This window comes from Silene latifolia, chromosome X (assembly GCF_048544455.1).
Source record: "Silene latifolia isolate original U9 population chromosome X, ASM4854445v1, whole genome shotgun sequence".
NCBI classification, from domain to species: Eukaryota; Viridiplantae; Streptophyta; class Magnoliopsida; order Caryophyllales; family Caryophyllaceae; genus Silene; species Silene latifolia.
This window is the reverse complement of record NC_133537.1, coordinates 320,322,444-320,332,842: the sequence shown is the minus strand read 5'-3', so window position 1 is coordinate 320,332,842 and position 10,399 is coordinate 320,322,444. Positions and strand designations below refer to the sequence as shown.

General features: G+C 36.0%; 1 protein-coding gene across 1 annotated transcript; it reads left to right on the top strand.

The window, feature by feature from the left end:
* The first annotated feature begins 484 nt into the window (after positions 1 to 484).
* On the top strand, positions 485 to 8,557 carry LOC141620658 (cysteine-rich receptor-like protein kinase 15). Its single transcript, XM_074437471.1, has 8 exons — positions 485 to 1,289; positions 4,113 to 4,235; positions 4,835 to 4,959; positions 5,047 to 5,257; positions 5,587 to 5,589; positions 6,984 to 7,218; positions 7,310 to 7,460; positions 8,240 to 8,557. The coding sequence occupies exons 1-8, from the start codon at positions 485 to 487 to the stop codon at positions 8,555 to 8,557; spliced, it is 1,971 nt and encodes a 656-aa protein (XP_074293572.1).
* The last annotated feature ends 1,842 nt before the right edge of the window (positions 8,558 to 10,399 follow it).

Here is a 10,399-nt window from a genome sequence, read left to right as displayed (position 1 = left end):
CCCGACTCGAACCTTGTTTGCACCGTTATTGACCCAACTCGAACCTGAACCGACCCAAAATATCTACAATTGATTTAAAAGTGAAAACTGAATCCAACCCGAGTTGAACCGAACTGAAATCGGAAAAAAAAAATAACCCGATCCGAAATAACCCGAATCGAAACTAATCCAATTGACCCGTTTGCCACCTCTAAGCTTAATCGAGTTTAGTTAAAGTCAATAATAAATTAAATTAAGGGATAGTAGAGTTAACCAGTGCACCAAAAATGGCATCTGCAAGTCACAAGACACTAGGCACTACTCTACTATATTTAAATGTATGATCGATCAGCTTGTTTCTTTGAATTACAACTTGTGCTTACACTTAAAGCTTCCATTCATAATTCTATATACCCTTCTAAAATATGTCGTCTGCATTCGAAGATTATACATAAAAAAATCGATCATCTACCTTACATTAAACATTTCTCATACCTACATTATCATGGCTTCGACATTAGTATTAGCATTTGTTGTAGTATTCTTGCTACATATGGGACATTCAAGCGGTTTCGGTGAATCTTACCTCGCTAGCAAATGCAAAGGCACGGGAAACAACGCTTACGGTCTTTACTTAAGAAGTCTTCTTTCGGGTATGGCTGAGATGGCAAGTACGAGAGCTTACTACGCTACCAACACCTCGGGCCATGGCAGTGAGGTGGTCTACGGGTCGTACTTGTGTCGCGGAGACATAAGTCCTAACGAGTGCAAGAGTTGTGTCTCAAATTCCATTGACCACTTGCGCGTACAATGTAGAAAATCTAAGAAAGGCGTTATATGGTCCGAAACATGCATGGTTCGGTATTCGGACAATTCCTTTCTCGGGATAGTGGTTGAGGATGAAAGTGTGTACAAATCGAGCAAACGTAAAATGGTGACAAATCAAATAGCGTATATAAACTTAGCGTGGAATTTATTTCAAAATATGGCCGAAGAATTCTATTCTCAGATGAACGTCCCCGCAACAAAGACGAAGTATTTCGGGTACCATGTCGCTACGATAGATGTAAGCTACGCTGCCAAGGTCTACGCCATGGCCCAATGCACACCCGATTTGTCGCCGTATGACTGTCGAAAATGTCTTCAGGTACTAACAGATGACATTCCAGCCCTATGCTCGGGAAGCATAAGTTGTTACATGTTAAATCCGTCATGCAATGCCCGTTACGAGCCTTATGCGTTCTCGGATACGTTTCCTGGTAGTTCACCACCACCTCCATCTCACGACCAGTCCAACACTCCAGCACAAAGTATGTAAACTGCTTTCATTTGCATATGATATCTCTGTTAGTGTAACGGGTTAATTTTCAAGCAGTTGGGCCTGTCTCTAACTTTTAGCCAAGTTAATAATAGTTCGGCTGCCTTTGGGTTTCAATAATCATTTCGGGCCAATTTACCTTGAACCGGGCCCAGTTTGTTCACTTCATCCGCTTCTAGTTTTTTACTTGCTTTTAAATTTTTTACTTCGGATATTTTAAAGATGATAAAAAGACTGACCCGACCCGAGGAACCTGAAATCCGATCCGATAGAGCCCGAGAATTGGGTGAACCAACCCGACTCCAGGCCTAACCGAAAATCGAAAACTGGCCTATTTCTCCCATCTCGAACCGGCCTGTAGTCTGATATTAACTTAACTCGTTTTTGACTTGATAAAAAAATTAGCATAATACCGGTACAAATGCCACCAAATTGATATTTTTTTAAAAAAATTTAAGCTTAAACTAAAAAAAAATGCACCTATAAAGTGTCTTGATATGAAATTATCAACTAAATTAAGATAAAACATAGGCGTACAACCTGACTCGGTAATGACCCGAACTTTTCATTCGGCCTGACTTGTCACCCGATTTATGACCCAACTCCACATGAACCGTAAGTCCGTAACAGACCCGAACTTGTTATGTTGACCCGACACAACCCGAACCAAAATGATCCGGCCCATAACCGATCCGGGTTGTGTCGGGTCAACATAAAGCTACACAACCCGAACTAAAATTTACAAGGAGTGTGTATTTTATGTTACCATGGGCTAAAAGCTACATATGACCTCCATCATGGATAGTTCACCTATTTTATCAATATTGGGCCTTATGGGACGAAATAAGTGAACTATCCATGATGGAGGTCATATGTAGCTTTAAAGCCCATGGTAACATACTCCGTGTAAATTTTAGTCGTTTTATAGCGAGTTCGAATCTCGTAAGCAATGCTTCAATCGATTAATTTTTGTATTATTGTAGACTTAGTCTTAGTTACGTTGCAAGAGTTTACGTATTTTGTTTCGATCCATTAAATTCTTTATTTCGTTCTTTTTTCCTTTTCATATTCTATAGCACCCTTGGTCATTATTATCACTCTTAAACAATAGTCATCCCATTCAATTATACAATATCGCCTTTATTTTTAAGGAAATTTTATTATTTTATATAGCTCTCTTAACCAAAAACTAAATTCAAGACTAGTATTAATCTCATCAATACAAAGTGATTATTTATTTTCATCAATACTAAATTCGAGACTAGTATTAATCACTTTGTATAAATAATCATTTTATTAATCTCATCAATACAAAATAAATAATCACTTTGTAAAAATAAACAGAGATTTTCATCGCTGTTTCGAATTGATATTCTCATTGTCATCATTTTATCCCAAAATCCTAAATTCGAGACTAGTAGTAATCTCATCTACGCAATTATAAATGTATTGTAGACTTGTAGTTAGAGTTATTCATGTATTGTAGACTTGTAGTTAGAGAATAGAGGTGTACAACATGACGGGCCAATTGGGCCTAATCCGATCTCGTGGGCCGACTTTTAACAGCCCGACCAGCTCCTCCCTCGGACTGGGCTACTACCGCATTTTTCCCGGCCCGCTACTAAGTGGGCTGGGCTGGACAAAACCAACCCAGCACAGGCCCGCCCCAGCCTGGTACCTCACTCGTGCCGTCCTAGTGTTTCCGACACTTAGCCTGGCCCGCTCAGCCCGCCATGGCCTGGCCCACTGAACACCTCTAACTGGATTGCTAGTAGCAATTTGTAATACTGTTTATGACACTCCTGAATCTTGACGAATTGTAGATAGTGATATGTCGTCCCAAACGTACCCCGATGTAATACGATGATTTTTATTCGAATTTCTTTAAACTTGTCAATTTAGCCCATTCAGCCCATTGTAAATTAGATTTCTGATTGACCCATAATTTGAAGGCAAGCTACAATTGCCTTATTTCATTGTTTCCAATAATAGAGTTGGCAATCGGGTCAGTCGGTTCGGGTTTGGCCTCGTCGGGTTATATCGGGTTCAGGTCAAACCGGGTCAGCCACCCCTTTCGTGTCGGTCGGGTTCGGGTTATTATCGGGTCGGTCATTTCGGGTCAAATAATGTCTCGGATTGGGTCATTTCGGGTCAAATGATGTCTCGAGCCGGGTCGGGTTTGAGTCGGGTCATTATTGGGTCCAGTTACTTTAACACATTATTTCAAATTTTGACCATTAAATTTAGTTTGTAAGTATTATTTGGTTTAATTATTTCATTATTAAGTCAAACATAACAATCTAATTACAAATTCACTTTCATTTTGATCAAATATTAAGCTTAATAATTGTCACTTCATCAATTTAATCGGGTTGTATTGGGTCGGGTCTGGGTCGGATTTGGGTCACTGATCATCGGGTCAAGTTGGGTTACGGGTCGTCCTCGGGTCGGGTCTGTTCGGTTTCGCGTCACCAGTCATCGGGTCACGTTGGGTTACGGGTCATCATCGGGTCGGGTCGGTTTCGGTTTCGGGTTGCAATATTCTCGGGTCGGGTTTGCTCGGATTCGGGTCGAGTCAGACTTACCAGCTATAGTTTCCATAATCCATAGTTTATTTACAACTTGTTTTCGAGCCTCTTATGAGTTATGACACATTTTGACTGTGGAATTTTTATATATGTATACAGTATATATACTATTTTTTGGTTGAAAATATAACGATAAAAAATAAATTAATACCGATTAATATTCTAGCATATTGCTACATTTATTTATATACTTTCGTTTATTACATTAACATGATGACAATTTTCAGGTTTGAAGAGGAAAACATCATTGGTGCTTGGAATTGTTATCCCGTTGTCAATCGGATTGGGAATATTGATCATTTCTTCCCTTATTTATCTGCACCGAAAAAGGCGTGAAGCAACAACATATGGTACGTAGTACGTACATAAGTTTTTAAAAGCATTTTATTTCTAAATTTCATTTTAAGTATACACTCCTAAATCAATAAATTATGGAGAACACAAAGTCAAATCACGTGAACCAATTCATAAACTAGCCACTTTCCTATAAGATGGGCCGGTCGGGTCCTATAGCATATGACAGGGTTTAATAGAGGAGTCGCCCAAAGTAATCTCTATATTTAGTTATCTTTTTAATTTATTTTGAGAATTTATTATTTTAGTTAGATTACCGACATATTTAAACAAATATTTATTTTACATATTTGTTTAAATATTTTAGTTTGGCTTATTGTTCGGATTTGTATTATGCATAAGACCGTCTTTTTGTGCTTTGCTTTTTGCTTGTTGGCCCTCTAAGGGAACATGGGCCATGTATCTCATTTTTTGGGCTATTTTATATTCTTTGCTGTATTGGGCTATCAGTTAGAAGTTTGCATAAAACATCCTTACCACATATTCACATATTGTTAGCACAAAAAAAAAAAACATATTCACATATTGTTAGCACCAAAAAAAAAAAAACATATTCACATATTGTTGCATATTGTTAACTTTTATGTTGAAACAGGGGACTTGGATGACTTTGGTAGCCTAAGATCTATGATATTTACTTATGCGAGTGTTAAAAGAGCGACGAGTAACTTCGCAGAGGTAAACAAAGTTGGACAAGGTGGGTTCGGAGAGGTATACAAGGTACCGCTCGTGTTCTATGACATTTATATTTTTATTCTTTTTTTTGGTAATTCTAGTATTTTTTTTTCTAACAATTATAATAAACAGGGAAAACTTTCAAATGGTGAAGTGGTGGCAATAAAAAGGCTCGCAAGAAACTCTGGACAAGGGTTAGATCAGTTCAAGAATGAAGTCATGTTACTTGCAAAGCTACAACATAAAAATTTGGTGAAGTTGATTGGATTCTGCATCTCAAAAACCGAAAGAGTCTTAATCTACGAGTTCTTACCAAACTCGAGTCTCGATCGCATTCTTTTCGGTATGTTTATTCCCGGACTTTTTATTTAATTGTTTTTAAATTATAGGAAATACAACAATTTGCTACAAACTCTTTTATAGGACTTTCTTATATCGTAGGCCTGACCAATAGGAGAATAACCAATAATCAACACTCGATTATATTTACAATTTAAGTTTATTTTGACAATTTGATGTTTTATGATGGCTATCGACATATTTAAATGGGCAAGTTATCAAAATATAGTATTAGGCTGTCAAAAAAAAATATCTTTGTACAAGAATATTAAGTAATTTACTTGGGCTTTATGTTATTGGGTTGGTCTTATATATAAAACCTGCCTGCTAAAGATCGTCGACAATTTACTAATTATCGTCGACAATTTTAATGAACTTTCAAAACTACCCCTCCCTCACACTCCCCCTTATATTTTTTCCGTCTTGTTTTGTTTTCGTAAAAAAATAATTAATAATTACTAATAAACCCCGTTCGGGGATAGTTCGTTTTATTTTAATTTTTTAATTTATTGAAACTTATTTTAATTAGCGATTATCGATCCACGCACCCAAAACTAATTTACGACGGAAATTAATAATTTTTTTTTTAAAAAAAAAATTGTTGAAAAAAGGCCTGGATGAAGAAATTTTTCGTCCGGACAAAGAAATTTTTCGTCCAGACCATGGTCTAGACAAAAATATTTTTCGTCCAGACCCAGGTCCAGACGGAAAATATTTTCGTCCGGAAAAAAAAAAAAAAATTTTTAAAAAAAATTAAAAAAAAAAAAAAAAAAAAATCCGGACGAAAATATTTTCCGTCTGGACTGGTCCGGACGAAAAATATTTTTGTCTGACCATGGTCCGACGAAATTTTCTTTGTCCGGACCTTTTGTCCGACGAAAATGTTTTTCGTCCGGATTTTTTTTTTTTTTTTTTTTGAAAAAAAAAATCATTTTCTGACTTAGATTAATTTTTGGTGCGGTAATCGATAATCGCTAAGTTCTCGTTCATGTTGTTAATTACAAATCCCGCTTTTTTTTTTTTTTTTTTGAAAAACCGTCTTTTTTTTTTGTTTGAAAGATTTTAATGAGACGGAAATTGACTTGTGTTTTAGTGAGACGGAAATTGCATTTTAGTGAGACAGAAATGGAGTTATGTTATGGAGGGCAAACTTGGAAATTTACATTAATTGTCGACGATAATTAGTAAATTGTCGACGACGTATAGCAAGACCCACCCATATAAAATGGTCTTATAAAACAATTTGTGTTTATGCTTAGTGACATTATTCTTCACTTTTATTGAGGGAGTGTTTGGTTGTAATCATTAAAATGTATGGGGGATGGATCAATCCATCCCAATGTTTGGTTGAAGTATTTTGGAATGGAGTTAGATACCAATGTATTCTAACTCCATTACAATCCATTAAAATCTCATACTTAACTCCTTTCCATGTATTCGTACTCCATACTTTTATATTTATTTTTCAATGAACTAAAAAGGTTTTGAAAGATATGAAGTTAGAACCTCATATTTTATATTTGCTCATTTTAATTCATTTTATTTCTAAGCAGCAAACAAACGACTGTGTTTATTTCTCAATCCCATGATTTATTTGAAGTTTGGGCTCTAATCTTAGATTATGTTTATGTTTGGGCAAATGCATAAACCAAGTTGTTTTATGTTTGGTCTTTAATCTTATTAAATATTACTTGAAATATGCATAAAACATGTTATTTAATTTCTTACAGGCCCAAGGCGAGCTAGTCTAGAATGGGAATCTCGATTCAGAATTATCATAGGGGTTGCAAAGGCGGTTTTGTATCTACATGAAGATTCACGACTTAAGATCATTCACCGTGATCTGAAACCAAGCAACATCCTCCTTGATCATCAAATGAACCCTAAAGTTGCCGATCTTGGCCTTGCCAGATTATTTAATGATGATCAATCACAATCTGACACAAACGGGATCGTAGGGACTCCGTAAGTATTTACATTTTTCAAAGGTTTGATAAATTTTTTCTTAGTTTTGTGATTAATTTAAAATATTTAACAGTTTTTTAATTGTTTGCAGAGGCTACATGGCTCCTGAATACGCAAGACAAGGCAAGATCTCAGCAAAGTCCGATGTATATAGTCTAGGAATCGTGATTCTCGAAATCATAAGTGGTCAAAGAAACGGCTTCTCTGACCAACAACAAGACGATGAAGGTCTAATACCCCGCGTGAGTAATCTTACTTAGTCTTGTTAGAACTTTTTTATTTTGTAGAGATTAAGACATTAAAATCGACTTAGGTAATACGGTACCGTAACGACTTTAAGTCCACTTTCTATCCCTGGCCTGGTTTTTTGGGGTGTTCGACTTCATCATTTGAACCAGGCTCCAATAAACCCTGGCCCAAAATTCTGACCATGCGACCCATTCAATACAAAAGAAAAAGAAATTGTTGGAAGTTGGGCCAAAATTTGTACAAATAGAAATTTAGGAGGCCAAGGGATAAAATATTCATGGGCATCCCACACATTTCAAAAGTGTTGGAAGTTGGGCCAAATTTCATGTTAGTCTTCTTTGATCCATTTTTATTTGCCTTCTTTTTTTATTTGTAAATAATGGGTTTTGGAAAAAATTATAGTGTGACGAGTAATTATTTCTAAATAAATATATGTTAAATTACATTGTCAAATTTTTTTGTTTAAAATTACCAAATAAATTCATCTTACATTATCCTTTTACTAAAATTGTCATTATTATGTATCGTCATTTGAGGGTGAAATTGACTAACCAAGCTTAAATAGGATTCAACTTGACCACTCCAACTTGCATTGAATTGTTCTCCTCTCAATTGATGTGGTTAGAATCTAATCAATTTCTATAAACCTTTGTTATCCTTGTTTTAATAAATGTCATAAATATCTGAAAAACTGTGTTTTTTTACATTATTTGCGGACCAAATTTAAAATTTTGCATCATAGAGTGTTAAATGATAAAAAAAAATATCACAGGCATGGAGGTTGTGGACGGAGGGTGCAGTTTTGGACTTGCTAGATTCTTCGTTACCGACTTATTCGCATGAGCAAGTGGCATTATGCATACAGATTGCTCTACTATGCATGCAGCAAGAGCCAAACCAAAGACCTACAATGATGTCAATAGTAGTTGCGTTGAACGGAGACACTGCCACTAGCTTGCCTGTGCCGAATGTTCCCCTTTGCTTTGCTACCGTTTCTGAGCCTACCACCGGTCCAACAATGGCATCAATACTAGCTGCTTTAAGAGAAGAGAGTTTGTTGGTACCAGAAATACAAACTGCATCAGATTAGCTTAGTAAGAATATCCTGCTTTTTTTTTTATGCTTCTGTTGTATTGATTTGCATTCTAGTCGTTAACAAATGCCTAATTGTCGTTTTATGCTGGAACATAAATTAGCATGTTTGTCGCCTTATTGGTTCAATGTCGAAATATTCTGTTTCAATTTAGTATTAATCGGTTAAACAGTTGGTCGATTTCACCTCGATTGTTATTAAGATAAATCATCGAAGCGTCATCATCGAATAACTGGTTACCAGTCAAGAGCAATTGGATTGATTTTGGTTTGCCATTTGAGTTATAAGGACATGAACTTTTGCCAGGGATGCAAATTTGTGTCACGATCCTCTTCGTTGCACCATATAAGTGAATGAGATATTTATAGTGTGATTTGCAGGATGAAGATGTACAGCATGTAGACTTAGTTTTGCCGGTCATTACTGAATATAAGGAGGAAGTCGGGTATGCGCTGCGCGCGAAACAGAACGATGAGAGATAGATGCGACACTATTTTTCACTATTGATGGATGTTGCAGTGCAAGTATAAGATCGATGATATTCCTTCCGATTTGTCAGTTGAGATACGATAACAAATCACTTTGGTGGGTGAACTTTTACCATATGAACTGAAAAATGAACTTCTATGTTATCACCCGAGTGATTGTATTGTAGTATGTATGTGTTGCTAACACGGGAGTAAGGTTGAATACATTTATTTTCTTCACTTGGCAATTTGCGGAGGCCATTTAGACAACGATTGTTATATAGAATAACACCTTTATTTTGTACATAACACGGATGATATCAAGAGCTTTGTATCACTGCAATTTGATTACAAAGCAATCAAAGCTGCAACGAGCAACTTCTCCGTTAACATTGAATCTTGATTAAAGTACTAGTACGCTGTATATATTACTCGTATATATTTCATCTGTCAAGTTGTCTCACTTCTCACGAGTCTCAAGCGAAGTCTTGAATTTCCAACACCTAAAATTAATCCCAAACAAAATTCTTCTAGTTTATTGATACAAATCTGATGCTCTCTGACCCAACTTCAAATTAATTTGGGATAAAGTCAACTTCACAAATAAACAATTTTGATTCCTCATTCCATTGAGCGTAGCTCCAACAAATACTAGTAGACATGCTAAAATTGACGAGCAATGTACAAGCAAATGAGGAGATGCACTAAGGAGTAAGGAGGGGGAAACTTTTAGTAGACATGCTAAAATTGAGCCGGTCCGAACTCCGAAATACAAGTTTTGAACTCATTTTGAACCCGAAACTTATAACTGCAAGTTAGTTCGGACTGACATCAGTTGTGGCAGCACTGAACGGAGAGTCGGTTACTCTGCCTTTACCCAATGCATCCTACTTTTTTACCATTGGAGTCGCGACTGATACAACTATGTCGAAAAACAATGATTCACGGACCATATAGTAAAAATCATAAATGTATACTTGTGTATAACTCCAAATGATGCAAACATATTAGAATTTGTATCCTTATTGTTTTGAGATTAATGGAAATTTTGGGGTTTTTCCAATATTCCGAATCTTTGATCAAATAATATTCGGTATTCTTTCACTAGTTTATAAATAACATCCCTGGTTTTTCCGAACAAATTTACAAAATTCTTGTGCCTGGCCGTTGGGCCGGGATATGAATCGATCCTTCCTCTTATGTACAAATAGCTTCGTTATATGCCATAAAACCGTCTTACAGAAAAGAATAACTAATGAATAATCTAACATTTATCCGTAACTAAAATATTAAAGACAGTAAAACGAATCTTCAATAACATGCTAACTAAACCAAGTTAATTAGCTGTATACTCCCTACATAAGCCGGACTT